Raw genomic sequence first — 18512 nt, 5'->3', positions numbered from 1 at the left:
AAACGGTTTCGATTTCAACCGTACAAAATGAAGAGTCTCGACGAACACTGTGCGTGTGTGTGTGAGTGCGCGTGCGAGAAGTGGTTTAAGCCTTGAGGCGGGTCCAGTGCATACCAGCATCAGCACCCAGCATCACCGGACTATGGGCCTGGTGCTACTGAAAACTCCTCCTAACGTGTGGCTACTCAATTACTTCACTGATATAATTGATGGAACGTGTCAATAAAGTATGAGGACCAGCAGCTAAAGAACACAAGTTACTCTAACCCAGTATTAAATCATAAGCAAAACCCGAAACAAGTAGAATTGATGTTTTGAAAGTTTACAACCAAAATGCACCTATCTCTACATCTATTGGAGTTAAAAATAGTATGCCTAGTTGCTTTACCTGTGCTTCGTACTGGTATGAGATAACAGAAGAGAATATTATGTGGGTCTCTAAATATACTAAATTATACATGCAAATCTCAATCGTGCCTATTGCTTATTTTAATGAAAACGTCTTATTTTTTGCTTTAAACTGTGAGGCAGAATCCAAACCAACTAGAGGTCGTCAAGTGACAAAACTTGACCATAATGTACAGACTTTTCTATTTTTACACCACCCTGTAAATAAAACATAATTATGTGATTGGAATTTATTCAATTTGTTTAGATTTTCTGTTTATATTCCTTATTTAGTCACCAGCATGGCAACCCTCCAACCTATAAGGCCCATGTTAATTTTTTTAAATTTACATTCATTTTTCTGCTTATTTTTGAGCCTATTTTATTTATAAAGGGATTCTACACATTTACATGAAAATATCTTTCTAACAGTATGCGTAGGTATAAATGTTTCCTACGATGCACACGAGCTGAGAAAAAAGGTTTTCAAGAAACATGCTAATATAGATTACTTTATTGTCATCAAACACAATGATAATCAAAGTATTAACTTGGGGAAAGTAAACAAACAAAAACAAATGTAACAGCTGATTTATCAATGCAACAATCTACTCAACCAGCATCGCTGATTTAATGCTTAATGAAGCGAATTAAATTTTTTCTCCTGAAGCATTATTTTAAAAGTTGATAGACAAATATTTATGATTTTTTGTAATGGGTAAAAGTTACAATTCAAAACTGTGGTACTGAAACTAACCATAATATATTCAATATGATTTTATTACTTGAATTACGGTAATACTTATACAGTAATACAGTGTTTTCTGAATATGCACCATTAAAAAACAATAATATTACCCTTTTAATATAATTGTATAAGGCGAAAGATAAAAATAAAATTACCACAAAACAACTTTAAGGCGATATAATATTAATTAATAGTGCCGCAAGGTTAAATATCACGAGGACATCTGTGCCAGCAAAGACAGTTTCAGTTAATAAATAACAGTGATGAAACAATAATATAAAATATCAATATTTAATGTTATAGACTGCTTGATAGTCCTTGCTTTAAAATTATAACAAACTAATTTTTAAAATAAAAAATTGAATGTAATAAGAAATATATAATACTAAAATACATGTAAGTATAATTACTGTAAAAACAATTTAATCACTAATTTTACATTTCTGAACCGTGTCACTGTTCCAATAATTATGTTAAAATGTTACTTTTAATCCAACCAACAGTTTCTGTAAATGAGCCGTAGAAAACGCGTACTAAATATAAACGAAATTCATATATTCAATAATACTGATATTTTTTTGTTGTTTTGGTATAGTTAAGTGCCTTCAGTACTGGAAAGCTAAACTACTGAATGTGCTGCGGTAGTGTAAGAATAGTGGTGTTCCGTTTTAGAAGGCGTTTGTGTTTGGTTAAGAAGCACAACCATGTAGTAAAACATATTTTTTTAATAATTAACATTTTGTTGGTATTACCATAGATAAAACAGCTGAAGCCAATTTTATTGTTGGTTCTGTCCGGTTTTCTGTAGATGTCGTGTTTCGTTTACAATTTGTTTCTTGTTATTTCAGTAATTTAAAACTTCGTTTAACCAAATAAAACTATCTAATCATAAACAATAAATCGTCCAAACAGTGAGACAAAAATAATGAGAAACTAACCCTAAAATAATATAAACAAATTGTAAACAAAACACGACATCTACAGAAAACCGGACAGAACTAACAATAAAATTGTCTTCAGCTGTTCCATAAGGATGAGAAATCTACTAAGGGAGTATGTTTTATCTATGGTAATACCATAGATAAAATATAGTCCCTTAGTCGATTTCCCATCCTTATGGAACAGCTGAAGCCAATTTTATTGTTAGTTCTGTACGTTTATGTAGAGGTCGTGTTTTGTTTACAATTTGTTTCCCGTTATTACAGCCATTTAAAACCTCGTTTAACCAAATAATACGATCTAATCATAAACAATAACTCGTCCCCTAGTTATATAACCAAACAGTAAAGCACAAATCAAGAAATTAACCCTAAAATAATAGAAAAGTTTTGTCGACACTAGCGCCCATGTGTCACGTACATGAACTAGACACGAAAAACGTGCTTCAAAATTTACAATGGGATGAGAAGTCTACTTGTGTTGGTTAGTCTATGGTATTACTTACTTTTATTAACAATGTGATTTTATTGAAAGTTCTACAACTCAGTTCATGTCCTAACTTGTATATTACTGTTGTCTAGTTTTTCAAAGCTAAAATATAAACGAAATTCATATATTCAATATTTATAAATATTCAATACACATAATTATAAACATTCGATATCTATAAATTGAAGGTATGCACGCACAGATTTGCTATCAAGCATCTGCATATATTTATCTATAATCCCACTCGGGTAATACGTAAACGAAATTTGCTCCCCATGTATTTCTTATGGGAGTTAAATTTGGTTTATCTTTTTCGAGTTTGTTTGGTCCGACCAATTTTCAAAATTGAATATTCTGTCAAAATTTCTGCTCTTATATTTAAATCCTATTCCAACCTGTTAAGCTTTGAAATCACATAAAACAGTTAATTTTAATTTACTCTAAACAGTTCAATCTATAAAAAGTACCTTAAGTTTATGGTTTTCCTGCATTTGATTTTTTAAATGTATTGTTGTAGTTAGGAATTAAGATATAGCGTATTGCACGAAAGCAGTCGAGTTTATTTCGCCCAGCTAGCAATTATTTGTATAGCATAAATTAAAAGACTTAACAGTTAAAATCATTCGTTGATTGGAAATTAAATAACTTAACGTCCATCTGAAAACAATTGATAAGAAAATAACCACCCTTTTTTGAATAATATATAAAAGTAAACAAATGTTAACTTAAACGCAAATTGCCTCATTTGACACTTTTTACCAATTTCACTGCGTGACTGTCACCTTTTGAATCAACAGAACAAGTGAATTCGCCTTAGTTTTAGCTAGCCTCAAACTGAAATCATACTTGGAACAACTTGTTCTCTCTACTACTATCAATATGCGTTGGTTTCTGTTAATCTTGTGTTGCTGTTCTGAAATTCAGGGTTCCATAGTTTACAATAACTATTTCGCCATCCCGAAGTATCCTTGGGAATTTAACGATGTGTTTGCTTCGTTATTTCCTTCAAAATTCATTTGCATCTGGAACCCGACAGTTATCAACTACGGAGTTGAAAAAGTTTTGAAAGAAATTCACAAATTGCAGAGCTTTTCAGTTAATCACATCAAGTACAGCAGAACAGGTTCCTCAAACGTAACACAGTGTGTGAACAACGTTGTCTTCAACTTTGACGTTGTTCATCGTCAAAAGTTGTTTGTGGATGGAACACCCTCTAGAAATCACGTGTTTCTTATCATTGACACTTTGGGAACCAATGCTGAGGAATATCAAAAAAGGAAAGCCAATAGAAAATATGAATTGTTCAAAATCTTTTGGGTAGCAAGAGTTATATTAATGACACAACATCAGGTTTGTAGGTTAAGTTCTTCCCATTTCCCCCCCAGGCGTTTGGAAAGGGTGAACTCTTTGGCTGGTATGGAGGATGAAAAAGTTACTGATTTAAAAGGAAGAGTTGTAAATATTGCTACGTTCAACTGTTCTCTGTTTTCCATCCTGAAAGGACCCATGAATTCAGGTACAAAATAAAGTAGTGATTTTATTGTACCAATTTATTTGATCAATATGTACTTTAATCTTGCAATAGTTTATTTTGTCATACTGCAGCAAAAAACCGGTTTTTAATGCATGAGTTGCGGGTGTAAACTAGCATTTTACACTCTAGGGAGTAAAAATAGATTTTAGTAAAAATCAGCTATTGTCAACTCAGTTGTAAATTTCGATTGTGAACACCCACATGTATCGAAAGTATGCACCGATTGTTTAATTGGTTGTAGCTTATTGTTGCCTTATTGTACATAGTTCGACATATTGATAGTATAATGTACACTAACACAATCGTAATAGACAAAACGATTGAATCACTTGGTAAACAGCTGATTGTTTCCATTAACAAGTTAAATTGAAAACGAGTAAGATAGAAGTAATTTTGAGAGGTTCTGTAAATGAAAACTATTTAAGTTTTGTGTCATAGTTGTACTATTTCACTACACTTTTTAGTAAGCAGCTGGTTTCTGGTATCAAGAGAAAGTCAGAAAGGGTCTAGTAAAATCATCAGTGTGATTACACAAACGGGACAATAACTGTGATGGTTTCACACGCAGGTTTTACCGCGATCATCTTCAGTGATTTTTTCCTGTGACTATTTTTTATGATCTTGGTGTAGTTCATGATGATTCTCCGAGATCGCGGCAACGCCAAAATTGCAGTAACGTAGCAACCATTATCTGTCATGATTTCTTGCGATTGCGAAAATTTCCGCTGTTCGTAATAGTTTCCCGAGATCGTAATTTTCAACTACACAAAACGAGAGAGGTCATTCAGTAAGCACCTAATTAATTTTTGAACTTATTAAGAAAAACTACTGTGCGAGGAGGGCCCCCTGGGCCTGGGGGCTTCGGGCGCTCGCCCCGTCCGCCCATAGGTAAGTTCGGCCCTGGTTGAACAGAGAACTAAGGTACAGAGGAAACAAGCTTATGGGACAACTTTTGACAAAGCATGGAAGAGCCCGAGCGGCAAGCATTGAGTGGAAATTCCCATTGCATAAGGACAAGGTCTTCCTCCACTTTGAGAATTGTAGTGCATGATGGCAAGGGCAATATTGAACACCCTCAACACCAGCGACTAGTGCTAGACACCACTTACGTGCACCATTGAATAATTCCTCTGTACCTTTCTACTCTGTGGCAGTAGCAAGCTAGGTAAAATCACTCGACAATTTCCAATAGTTTGTAATCTCTAGGGGCCCACGACGGCATAGAGATGAGAATGATGCAGCATCTGGCTATCTACCTGAACATGACCCCGAACTACATCGATGCCAGAGGGTGGGGGTGGATGTTTGACAACGGAACTTGGAACGGAGGATTGACCGGAATGTTACAGGATGGAAGGGCAGAGATTGGGTTTTGCAATATCTGGAACACCTTGAGATATAACAACCTGGTGGGACTAGGGCCACCTTGGAACCAGGTTAGGTTACTGAAATCGGTTCAATTTTTACCTTCTCCTCCTATACATAGTATATAGAGAAAGTATCGGATTTGTCAATATTTTAATATTTTTAAGTTTGAGTTAGGAAAATATCAGTTTTGGGCCCCCCTGAATGCAAAAGCTACAGACTACTCAAGAGTTCCAATTTTGACGAAACTTGGCACGTGGGGTAGGTCTCCTACTAATCTATGGTATCTCCAGGATATTCTTTGAAATTATAATTTTCAATTGAGTTAAAAAAACAAAAAAAAAAAGATTTCTTGAATGGTTTTAATTAAAATTTAGTATGTTCTAAACTCTACCCAATGGTACAATGCTGGTGAAGATTACAATTCAAAACTTTTGTGATTTTCCCATCATAGTTAACACACGACAAAAGTTGTTGACAAGCTTAAAGTATGTGTCAGATTCCTGATACCGTTTATTCTATTTGCCAGTACCTATCTGTAAACCAAAATACCCAAAACACTGACATTGACATTTTCATCTTACCATTTTCAGATGTACCACACATTCATAGTTCCCCGTCCAATCATGGTTCATGGCTACTGGACTACAATAACTACTCTCTTTCAAAGAACAGTCTGGGTTCTTCTTCTCATCATATTTCTCTTGGTGACGATCATCTTTTCTAAATATAAGATAAGCTCAGAAAACACTTTGTCAGGTAACCAATCTCTTGATATTTGTTACAAATGTATTAAACTAGACTGTAAAATAATCAGATAAACCTCTTGTTCAAATGTACTGTATGAGGTTATAGCAGGACCAGGTTGATTATTGGATTTATTCTCTGGGACGGTGGTGTCGTCCTGTAATCCAGCGACCAGGTCACGAATAGTGGATATTTATAGGCATGCACTGTGGATGCGATAAAGTGTTTTACTATAGACCAACAGAAAAATTAAAATTGTATTTGTGTCCGTAAAATTTTGACTTTTCGGCATCCTTGCATATTTTAGAATGACTTAGTAACTGAACTGGATAGATTTTCAGTTCAAGCTAGCAACTTTACCATGGCTGTTTAGGACTCATAAAATTATTTTCCATGACAGGCATTGCTGACAGTATACTGACTGTTTTTGGCATATTTCTTGGCCAGTCACATCAGCCTCCTTCATATGCTTTTGGTCAAAGAATAATTCTGAGCTGGTCCATCTTCAGGTAATATGGATTTTAAATCAAGACTCTGAATTTCGATCAAATGAGAGAAGACATTTGTGATGTATGTGGATAAGTGACCTGAAATGCAATTACGAGATTTCATTACAAAGGGCAAAAGTAATATTTGTGTGTGTAAAAATATGTGTTTCGAACAAAACAAAGCCCAGCAAATAAAAAGCTAGGGTTATAGAATTTAGTGTCGATTATGATGACTAATTATAATTCATTGTCTCAAAACCATTCAAATTCTCGAAAGTATGCATTGTGAGCTTTAAATTTTACTCTATTCGTCTAGATTGTACCAAAATGTACCTGGGAGAAGATTTCATACTTTCAGCACAAAAGCAGGCCCTTTTTTCAACTTATGCTGGATCCGCTAACAGCTATGTGTTCAAACTAAAACTATCTTTAGTGTCAGCTATAAATATTATAACAAATACTTAACCTAAACGAAAAATTTAGAATGTTTATTTTCTTCAGCTACTTTATGGCTTCTATCCTCAATAACATGATGATATCTGGTTTGATGGTTCCCCACCAAGCTGAGAAGATAGACACAGTCAAGGACTTTGTCCAGGCAGGCTATCTTTGGGGCGAAGAGGCGTACAGTAACTTTCAACAAGAAGTATACTTTGACTTGGAGGTAAAGGATGCATTGATGTTTTAATGTTAATTGCCATGGTGTTTTAAATGTTAGTTTTGGTCATTGAAAGCATGTCGAGGGCTTCATTCTAATACCTCGTATCTGAATTTCGGTGAGTTTTCAGGAGACGGAAAAAACGTCACTGCTTAGTTATTATGGTTAATTAACTGACTCAATGATTTTTATTTATTCATTTGATGTTGTAAAAGCAAAATTAAAGTCTTTGTTGAACACATACATAAATATATATTTTTTTATAAGCAAATAACCAAGATACGAGGTATTTGACCTAGCTTTTGTTGACATACAAGGTATTAGAAGATTAAAATACAATATTTAAATGTGTCATAGAGCTAATGGACAAAGGCATCCTCTTGGGGTAGTAAGACAAACTTACCTGGTTTGAGTTTTTCATATTTTACTACGGTCATCAGGAGGTTCTCAGAAAGCAAGAAACATATAATTTAAGCCCCGCAAGGTTAAGTTAGGTTAGGTTAGGTTAGGTTAAGTTAGGTTATTAATTAACCTAACCTAACGTAACGTAACGGTACTGATACAATTGGCCTTAGAGATGTATTTGAGACTAAAAAAACATAATAAGTTAGGTTAGGTTAGGTTAGGTTAGGTTAAGTTAGGTTATTAATTAACTCAGTAATCGCCGGGAGGATTGTCGGAGGAACCACTAGCCATAGCCATAACGGTCCTGTCACAACTGGCCTTCCGCGCGTCTCCCGCAAGCCACTGTTATCGCTTAAACTTTGAACCTTCTTATCGCTCGGCAACCTGTAATATGGCCTTGCGGGCCTTGAATTATATGTTTCTTGCTTTCTGAGAACCTCCTGATGACCGTAGTAAAGTATGAAAAAAATTGGGGTTGACCAAGTAATTGCTCAGAATTACCATCTTGCCTTCAACAACGCAGGTGACAACAACATAGGTAAATCTAATGTGCCTATTGTATTATGTTTAGATAGTTGCGAGTTCTAAACAACCGTTAAAGTTATATGACCTCAGCCCATTCCCATGATAGTCAGTTGAGAGAGTTTGTACATAATCAAGTTTTTTTTATTGATAAAATAAAATGATTACCTTATTCAACTACAGTGGTTGGTATCATTAGAACCTCATCAGATAATTTTGTATGCAATGTATACATTGTGGTATGTCAATAAATTCATAAAAACCTGTCACAATCACAATAATTGAAACTTGTCATGTTGATAAAATGGTTAAAATGAAATAAAAGTTGTTAAAACTGATTAAAACAGTACAGGCTTGCCAGCACTGTCTTATCACCGCCACTGACAAAATAAAACTGACAGAATCATGTGTTTCTTCTTCTCTCCAGTGCCACCTGTATTTCAGTTTGTTTTGTTCTTCTTGTATTATTCTTCTTTGATTTGTAACTGGTCAAAATACGTATCAAATATAATATTTGACTGGAAAGAAGACTGATCATTTAAAATGTTACATGGTGGAGTTTTTTAGCTTTGTAGATGGTGAATTTTTTGGTAATACTATTTCCACGTTCTTATCAATAGATGTATAGTTGTTTGATTCAAATGTTAGGCACATCTGGATTGCTAATGTGATCTTTTAGGAATATGCTCTAAACATTTTTGTTTGATAGATCTTCTAGTTTCACAGATCTGATGTAGTACTTTGACAGTTGTCACATTTAACTCTATAGATACATGATTTTTCATAGTTGTTTGTAGCAATGTAGGTTTAGGGGTGGAACAACTTTTGAAGTGTGTTGTTTACAGAATGTGGGACTGTCGTATTGTTTTTACTAAAATATTTTGGTAATGGCGTTGTTGTCTTTGTTGATGTTCATATTGTTCAGTTTTTATATTTTTTATTATGGTATCAATCATTTGAGGTTTGTACCCGTTTACTCTGGTGATATGCTTGATAGTGAACTATTCCTTTTTATAAGCTTCTTGGCTCAAAGGGTACGACAATAGCATTGACTTTATGTAGATATAAAGCCAATGATAATAGTCATTGAACCATATGGAGTTATAATCTGCAAGATTATGTGTTTTTTCAAAATATCAATCTTAGGTTGATTTCCAACATGTCTTATAACTTTTGATTTTAAACAATATTGCTTAATTTTTCAGAATCCATGGCATAAGAAAATGGAGCAAAAATTTCAGGCAATACCAAGTAGGAAGATGCCAGCTGCCTTGAAATCTCACAAAATAGCATTTCCAGCTCAGCGTTTGGGCCAAGAGTATGTCTTCATTGTTCAGCGGAGCATCAACCGATCGGACGTCAGCATGTTCCGTCTCATGAAAGAGCCGGTGAATCAATTTTATGTATCTATGATTTTCAGCAAATTATCTCCGATTCTAGAAATAAGTCAATATCCCCTGCTTCGTTTCTTTGAAACCGGTCTCATTTTACATTGGAAGAATGAAGTGATTCGTAACTATGGCTCGCCGGAAGCGGCTCGCTTACTAACCGAGCCTTCTGGTGAGTCTTTGAGCGAGTTCGAGCCACTAACAATTGATAATAACTTGGCTGCTTTCCAAATATTACTCTACGGTTTGTGTGGGTCACTTGCTGTATTTAGTCTAGAACTGTTTAGCAGGAAAAAATCAAGAGTACGAATGTTGAAAAAGGAAAAAAGAACAGATTTATTTGAACCATATTTTTACTGTGAGTAAATTTCAACAGTTAAAACGTAAAATAGTGTTGTATTTCTGTGGAGATTTTATATTATAGTTCAAATTTCTGAATTTACTTGTATCAAATGTTGTCAACATTGAATTTATTGCAATATAGACAAATGGAATAAATGTTGTGGGGCCTATGTGTAATTTGTTTTGTTTAAGTACTATAAAGCTACCCAGGCAGGTTGATAAGAAACATTAAAAAATATTGGAGAATCATTACTCAGTTGATTTCTTTCAAAACCATTACCATTTTTATTTTTTAAATATTTTGTAGGCATATGCCCTATTTCACATGGTTGAGTAATATGTCGATTTAGCGTAATATGTCTGTTAACCCTTATTAGGCCTAAGAAGAGGCTAGATCTTAAAAAAATTTACAAACCAAAAAAAGCAACTGTGTTAAAAATTCCAAAGCTCCATGACTGATCGGTCCCTTTAAACTGAAAGGAATTAATTCTTTAAAAACACTTCAATTTTTTGAATCCCTGGGGAAAAAGGCTAAGTCTTAGTGTTTTTTTACCATACCTATCCTGCCAGTGGCATTAATTGACGGTTTTTTGTAGGTTGACGTTCCAAACCCTGATCTTGTTACTATCTAACAACCGTTTGTTAGAAATCATCATTAAATTGATAGCCCTATAACAAATGGCATTTGGGTCTGGTAAAGATCTCGCTAGGAATCGAACCAGGGACCTTCAGATTGTAAGTTTTTCACTATAGCCACTTGGCTAACCAGACAATTAATAGAGGAAGGTGTAAAAAAGGGGAAAACAAGTGGTTGATTTAATTATGTTTATTATATACATTATAAAACACTATTACTGTACTGAAGTATTACATATTTACAACTACTCTATATCACAGGCAAAACAGTTAGGCTAATTTCCATACAGTCTGTACAAAGTTCACAATCAACATCCTGGGACACAAGAAACACTTATGTCAGGGCGAAAGTAAGATCAAGTCCTCGTCTTTAACTACAAAAAATTATACAACAAAACAGATGGTAGCAGTGACTTTGGATTTCGACAGCAATATCAGAAATACATTTCAAAGGTTTATCGAATTGATAAAATAAGCCATTATCTACTAATAACACATATTTGTTTGATTTAGCTCACTACAAGTACTTTCTCTCATGAAAAACCTCTGATTTTAAAACATCAGATATTCTAAACTACCAGAGAATCTTAAAAGTTATGGAACAATACTTAGTTGTGCAGTCTTACTTGGAACATACATTATTTAGTTATTCCTTTGCTTGGATTCCTTCGTAGCAGTAATAACCTAACAGTTAAACAGGTAATCTTTTTTCAAGGATAGTTTCTTATCGGTTTAACTAGTGGTTCTTGTATTCCAAACTGTGCCTTTTATGATGATAAAAATTAAAAATTAGTAACGGATTTCTAATAAATCAATGAGTTGAATATTTGGAAGTGTCACTAAGTCTGCAATGTGTTTTGTTTAATTCTAGATTCAGGTATGGCTATATTTGAAGTTGCTACATTCCTCACAAAAAGTGCATGAAAGATGATTATGGAACATCTAGGTCATTATTTAAGAATTTATTTAATTTTAAGTTGTAATACAAAGTCTGTTACTTCAAAGGTCATTACCGATATGAAGGTCTCCAGGTTTATTCACCACCGTAGACGGTGACAGTCTGTATTAACATAGTTTGCTCTTATTTGGTAACTAAATGGCACATTATTTCACGTCAGTTGAAAACTTCTTCCGATAGATAAATCATTGCGCCAGTCTCATGTGGGGATTCGGTTGGTACATCACATTCTGAAACAAAAATGAGAAATTTAGGAATCATACAAAAGAAGTTATTAAAAAAATACAAATATTTACTATGGAACATGTGGGGGTTGCCCGTACAGTTTTCCAACGAGCTCCAGTACTAGCTATCTTAGTTCAAATCTAACACCAGCAACGAGTTCTTTACTTCTTCTACTAATCTAGTCGGTTTCGATCCTTATGTGAGAATTAGTAATCGTAGTATTTGATAGCAATGTGAATAGGATATATTGGAAATGGATTGAAAAATGGTATGAAAAATAGAAAAAATAGTATAAACGTAAAAATGTGCAAAGGTGCGCAAGTGGAGAGTTTAAGGAGTATTGGGACTGGCAACAATTTTAGTTTGGGGGACCAAGAACACGGTGCTGGTGTCAGTTTTTATCTAGTTTGGTTGTCTGTGACTATAACTCTTCAGGAACTTTATTTAATTTACAGATGATGTTTTAACAATTCAGACAATCAGCTGTTAGAAAGGAACAGCTGTAATTGTGTAAAAGACTGTATATTATACTTACTGCGGACTAGTGAGAAGAGACACACTCCGAGCAGGTTTGTGCGTATTGACAGGACATTTCACTACACGAGCAACAGCTGTTACTGCTGTTAGACCTGCCGCCTTCCCCCACCACTTCTCCATAGTCGCTGTAGTCATGGCAGTCGCCTGCACAAGGGAAACCAATCATTGTACATAGGTCCATTATAGGTACAGGGTGTTTAATTACGACAAAACAGGCTTGTAGGTATCCCTGTTTTATTCACTGACAATCAGCTGATATGCATTGTTGAATAATTCTATGAGGTTTAGTGTTATTGACAATTTATTTAAAATAAGTCTTAACAAGGTGTTGTACAATCACATGCCAAGAATTTTAGCCGAAATGTCCATAATTGAAGACGAAACTTGGACCATAATTCACTTCCTCTCTGCTTGTTACAAGGTTAATATAATCTTTTTGTTTGTCAAAATAATTGGTCAGGGAACACTACAGCAAAAAATTATGAGCAAATATTAGTCAAAAATAGTCATACAATTCAACTAAAATACATTGTTTTGTTTTGTGTTTGAAATAAAGAAAGACCATAAAGTTTCTAAATAAAAGTAATTATAGTTACCATTAGGAATATGTCTGTCCATGGAGGACTGGAAACCTCTCTGCTTGTTATGACAGCTTCCGTCACAGCTGTTCTGGTCCTGTCTGAAACTGAAGAATATTCTATGTTACAATCGCTGTACACTGCTGGATTTGGGTATGTTTAACATATGCATAACATACATGTTGTAAGAATAACAGTTAATCTTGAACTTTCTCTAGGGAGTAAAAATCATTTTTAGTCTGTAGGGAGTAAAATTCATTTTTAGTCTCTAGGGAGTAAAAATCAGCTGTTGTAAACAGTTGTAAATTTCAATTGTGGAAATCGTATCGATCAAAATTATTTATCGATTGATTTATTTAGTTAGAGTTTTACCCTTGTATTATAGCGATTTGTGGTGTAATAACACAATCGCAATAGACAAAATAACTGAATCACTTACTAAACAGCTGCTTATTTGCTATAGCAGAATTGAAAACAAGCCGGAAGTAGTTTTGAGAGGTTATATTTACATAAAAATGATTTTGTTTTCTAGCTTTGTTTTTGTTAATTAATGATGCAATGACAAAAAATAATAGTTCACCACACGGGCCTAAAGTGACTTTTTAACCCTCGCTCATTTTCTGACCTCAGCTTCGCCTCGATCGTAAAACTTGCCCTTGGGTAAAAAAGAGTCACTTTATAGGCCCTAGTGATGAAATATACCATTTTCTCTGTTTGTCATACTGCATAAAAAACAGCTGCTTATAATACATGCGTTGCTGGTCTAAAGTAGCTGTTTTTCTCCCTAGGGATTTAAAAAATAAATCAATAGTGGGCTATCTATCAACAGTATGACACAAACACAATTATTATTGGAATAGACAACAAATATTCAATAATCAATACCTTACTATTCACAAAACAGCTGTTTGTTCATAATTGATTGCAAGATTGAAAACAAGATGGAAGTAGTTTTGGGAGCTTATCTTCACATGACAAGTATTTTGGTTTTGTAAAGTTAGATATCGAGTTAAAAAGAATCACTTTACACCCTAGTGAAGAAATAACCTATTATGCACCCATTTCCCTGAACTCACCTGGGCAGTTGGTTGGGGTGTCGGTGGATGACAGTGCAGTGATGTTGGTTGTGGTTGGTTTGTTGATGGTATTTGCAAGAACTCCCACCACTACTGCCAGTGTGATAGCCTGATTGGAAACTCGGCACCTACACAAAACACAGATGGCTACTTCACACTGTCTAGTCATTTCACATTTATAAACTCACATTAAACAATCGATGATGTTTCTGAAAGTTGATCAACTTTGTTCAGCAGTTTGTATGGACAGTTGAAGAAAGTACCAGGTGATTTTGAAATAAACCATATTAGCAAACTGAAACATATTTCCTCGCATTAATTTAATTACCATGGACTTTTCTTGCAACAAATGTCCAAACGATTACACAATTTTAGACGATGTAATTGACAACATGTCTCCATATGCTTATCACATTATCCCCCACACAATCAGAAAGATTTTTAATTGCTGCACCCATGTTAACACTTCTCTTCTAACAATACATACACTAAAACCAAAATGAAAAATATGACAAGGCTTGATATATGGAGTTAACCCTTTCAGTGCTATGAAACGATATATCGTTGTTTTAAAAAAACCCTAAGGGATATAGAGAGGAAGATTATTTAAAAAAAAAATAGCAAAACAGCCATTGGTGACCTGCATGTTCATAGGATACACTACCAACCACTTAGCTAAAAGATTCGCCCAATCCGATGATTTCGAGGTGTATGTCTAAACCAAGGATTATGAACACCTCACTATGCCCCAGTGGTTGTAGTATATCGCTACAAACACACAGGTCACCAATTATTTGCCACACAGGACGGGATTCGAACCCGAGCAGACGAATGCCACTGGCCAAGTGACACACGCCCTAGCCTTCTCGGCTATCTGTGCTTGAAGACTGGGGAGTCAAAACCCGGTATTTAAGCTGTCGCCACCGATTGCGAACAGATGGCGCTGCAGATGGTTGTTCAATGCGTTACTAGGTAGCAGCACCAGCTAGTCACGGACTATTTAGATGCAATCTTTTAGTTTTAGTAGTAGTAAATGTGTTCCTGAGACTTTGCTGCAAAACATTAGTTTCCCTAAAATTGCTATATTACAATAACCTCGTCCAACTAAATCAGGGTTAAATTCAATATTACATTGTAAACTATATGTCTTTTGATTTTGTGAGATTTCGGTTTCAAATAATGCTATCAGAATATAAAAAATTAGAGGAAAACCAGGAAAATTACAACAAAAACTAAGTTTTATTTGATGTTTACTACAAATACCGGGATTTATCTTTCTTATATATTTTCTTATTGTGTTATTATTCAAAATTAGCCTAATTAATAAAATAGTGACAACATGACAGTTAAAATTCAACAACGTGTAATGGAATTAAAAGGCAAACAAAAAAGTCTTACAAAATATGAATTATTGGCCTAGCACTGAAAGGGTTAAGGAACGCCCTGACACTAAGATGGTACAATATTTAAAGCAGCAACCAATCCAAAGCAGTTTTATAGGCAGCAAAGATGAAAAGAATTTAAGCCTCCTGAAAAATGCAAAGCAATTATTTTGAAACAATAATATGCCTATTAATTTTTACTTGTGCCTTGACAGCAGTTTAGGCCTATATACTTACTGGAGGGGGATGATCATGTGGTGGGGCCCGATGGTGGGGGCCATTGGTGGTGGCCGATGGTGGGGGCCGATGGTGGGGGTAAATAGCGGTAGAGGGGGTTGAGTTTCCTCCACCTAGACTCCTCTTGCACATTTGGGGGCTGCCACAACCCTACAAACATCATTATGTGATAAAGATGACATAAAGAAAAACCCCTACACTTGGCAAGAAATTACTGTGACCAAATTATAATTAAAAGAAGTTTTGTTTCAAAAATGTTTGTAGGTACATTTGGTTATATTTCCTGCTTTATCCATGAAATATCTCTGACCAACAACGCTGCAAACGATATATTTTGTGAAATTGAAATATTAAAGAACAATAATAATGCTGACATCCTCTACTGTGTCTGTGTGGGATATTTGTTTTTTTTTTTAAACATTGGTTGGCAGCACTTACCAACAATGGAATGCTCGGAAAACTGGCTTTTTAGCATTGGCACGGCTAAAATGATTTTTTTCTGAAAATATTCACTTTTGTCATTTTGCAACATTTTTGGAGCTATTCAATTATGTAAGCAATACAAAGACAGTAATATGATTAGTTGGAATAATTTACTTGTATGGAATGTACATTTTATGCAAAGGCTTGTTTAGTTTCCGCCATTGCAGCATACCTGGATGGACGGCCGAGGGGGAGGGGGGTGTTGCGGTGGAGGTGGAAGTATTTCACTCCAGTTAGGTTGTTGACAGTTGCCCTTCTCTACCGGGTAGTACGAGTAAAGTCCCGTCTCATCTGCCAATAACAAAGAACAATTTACTTTAAGTAAAATTTAATTTATTTATAAGACTTTCATGAAGCACTTTCATGTTCTGTTAGTAAACAGGATTTGAAACCAACTAAACTGTAAAAAAAAAACTGAAAGTGAATAAAAGGATTTTTTTAAGGAATCGATTTCAGTTAGCTTACCTGAGAAAACTAGAGTCCAGGGGCTAATACACACAAATTCATAACACTGGTATTTTCATTTTGTCCTAACATAGGACTATTTCACAGAGTAGTTGTGAAGTAAAAAAATCATAAAATCTAAATGATATTTTTTTCATTTCAACCTACTCTTTGACGATTTACTACTTCAGCACCAAATAGATTTGTTATATATTTTGTGTTCTTTGATTGTGTATCCATTGGCTCCTAGACTCTTAATTTTCTCAGACAGGCTAGTTGAACTCTATTCCTTTTAAAAAACCCTTACTAGCTAATTGGATTTCCTTTAAAATAATGAATAAAAGTTACTCACCACCAAGATCTTTATGTTTGGTCCACGAATCACCAGAGTTGGGCGTTTTTGTGCTGGACGATGAACTAACAGCAATGGGCACTACAAGAGGACCAGTCTCCTGAAACATCATAAAAATTAGCTGTTGTTTGGGAGATTTTCAAATTTACTGAATAAGATTCTGTGATGATATTTGCATACAGTTTAACACTTTAAGCTCTAAGCTAGAGTTAAGCTTGGGGCTTCGCGAATTGCTTAGTTCGTCGAATCTAACAATCTAACCTGCAAGCGCTAGTGTCAACATGTACTTATGTTATAGTTTCTGTCCTCCCGGTCAACCAACTTTGGTATGGTAGCTGAGTTGGTTAAGACATTGTACTGACAAATTCAGCGTTGAGGTCATTCTAAACCCGCAGGTTAAGATCTCGTATGTATGCAATCCATATTAAGCTTACTAAAGTGTGGCTTGGTCTGAATAGAACAAAATCAATGTATGACTCCATAATCAGCATGTTTGCTCTATTCCATCCTAAACCTAGAGAAGAGTGTTTGATCAGTATAGACTAACCAACACAAGAAGACTTCTCCCCCCATTGAAAATTTTGAAGCTTATTTTTTGTGTCTAGTTCATGTACAGTGACACTCTGTGCTAGGGTCGACAAAATTTTGTTTCTATTATTTTAAGGTTAATTTCATGATTTGTGCTTTACTGTTTGGTTATATAACTAGGAAACAAGTTATTGTTTATGATTAGATTGTATTATTTGGTTAAACGAGGATTTAAATTACTGAAACAACAAGACAAAATTGTAAACAAAACACAATTTCTACAGTGCACCATACAGAACAAACAATAAAATTGGCTTCAGCTGTTCCACAAGGATAAGAAATCTGCTTAGGAAGTTTGTTTTATCTATGTCAGTATCCTTTATTGGTTGTAATACTCACACTGCAAGTATCCTGACGGTTGGGCACCAGTATGGTTGTGGCGTACGGCGTGAGAGTCTCCTTGCGGTTGTGATGGTTGTAGAAGCTAGACAGATTCTGCGTGTTGACCTCTGCGTAGTCACTACTCTCCAGGGTCAGCTGTTTACGGTGCATATCGTGAGGGACTTCGATCCACAACGCCTCCTTCACACCTCCCAGTTCTGTGCCGTTCACTACTGGTGCTGGGAAACAAGCAGAAAACATTACAACTCTAGCAAATATGACTTTTATTGGCATAGCACCAGAAAAAGTAACATTACAGATGAGCTATTGTTATTGTGTTTAGCCATGGAAATATTTACGAAAAATGTGAAAGGTTCCAAACAAGTACAAATTAGTTTGATTATGTGACTCTATTTTGGCTCCTATTCCAATTTTTTTCCCCTGACATTACAAATTACTACACCCAACACTAGAAGGACATGAGAGTTCGTTCTAGGCAGAGATTGGAAAAATTGGACCTTTGTTTTGGGAAAAATGTGACAGGCCCCTCCCCTTAGGATTGACACAGAGATAAACATGCAAAAGGGACTGAAGTCGTGACTGTCCCGAAAGAATTAGGATGAGTGGCAACCTTGGTCTACGACAGGAGTGATTCACATGTTACACATATTTATATTATTGAG

General features: G+C 35.0%; 2 protein-coding genes across 2 annotated transcripts in view; one reads left to right on the top strand and one right to left on the bottom strand.

The window, feature by feature from the left end:
• Nucleotides 1–5386: 5386 nt before the first annotated feature.
• Nucleotides 5387–10169, top strand: LOC129002034 (uncharacterized). Its single transcript, XM_054429540.1, has 4 exons — nucleotides 5387–5533; nucleotides 6056–6221; nucleotides 7261–7361; nucleotides 9488–10169. Exons 1-4 carry the CDS (start codon nucleotides 5399–5401, stop codon nucleotides 10034–10036), a joined length of 951 nt encoding a protein of 316 aa, XP_054285515.1. The 5' UTR covers nucleotides 5387–5398; the 3' UTR covers nucleotides 10037–10169.
• Nucleotides 10170–10842: 673 nt separating this feature from the next.
• Nucleotides 10843–18512, bottom strand: part of LOC129002027 (roundabout homolog 2-like) — a 255645-nt gene continuing 247975 nt past the window's right edge. Inside the window, exons 15-22 of the mRNA XM_054429523.1 lie at nucleotides 17848–18068; nucleotides 16921–17020; nucleotides 16297–16415; nucleotides 15642–15791; nucleotides 14023–14150; nucleotides 12965–13053; nucleotides 12367–12512; nucleotides 10843–11836 (exon numbers count right to left, since the gene is read on the bottom strand). Coding sequence (XP_054285498.1) covers nucleotides 12373–12512; nucleotides 12965–13053; nucleotides 14023–14150; nucleotides 15642–15791; nucleotides 16297–16415; nucleotides 16921–17020; nucleotides 17848–18068 — 947 coding nt within the window. The 3' untranslated portion in view covers nucleotides 10843–11836; nucleotides 12367–12372. The remainder of the gene's footprint in view (nucleotides 11837–12366; nucleotides 12513–12964; nucleotides 13054–14022; nucleotides 14151–15641; nucleotides 15792–16296; nucleotides 16416–16920; nucleotides 17021–17847; nucleotides 18069–18512) is intronic.

This window comes from Macrosteles quadrilineatus, unplaced genomic scaffold (assembly GCF_028750875.1).
Source record: "Macrosteles quadrilineatus isolate MER2022 unplaced genomic scaffold, UCM_ALF_1.0 Scaffold_9__3_contigs__length_116548681, whole genome shotgun sequence".
In the NCBI taxonomy this organism is placed as follows: domain Eukaryota; kingdom Metazoa; phylum Arthropoda; class Insecta; order Hemiptera; family Cicadellidae; genus Macrosteles; species Macrosteles quadrilineatus.
The sequence above is the reverse complement of the archived record's forward strand: the minus strand, read 5'-3'. Positions and strand labels throughout refer to the sequence as shown.

What these genes read in the sequence shown, in the direction of transcription:
- LOC129002034 (XM_054429540.1), top strand. Translation starts at nt 5,399, where the DNA reads ATGTTTGACAACGGAACTTGGAACGGAGGATTGACCGGAATGTTACAG. An exon ending in TAGGGCCACCTTGGAACCAG is followed by an intron (nt 5,534 to 6,055) that starts GTTAGGTTACTG and finishes TACCATTTTCAG; the next exon opens with ATGTACCACACATTCATAGT. An exon ending in CTCAGAAAACACTTTGTCAG is followed by an intron (nt 6,222 to 7,260) that starts GTAACCAATCTC and finishes TTCCCCACCAAG; the next exon opens with CTGAGAAGATAGACACAGTC.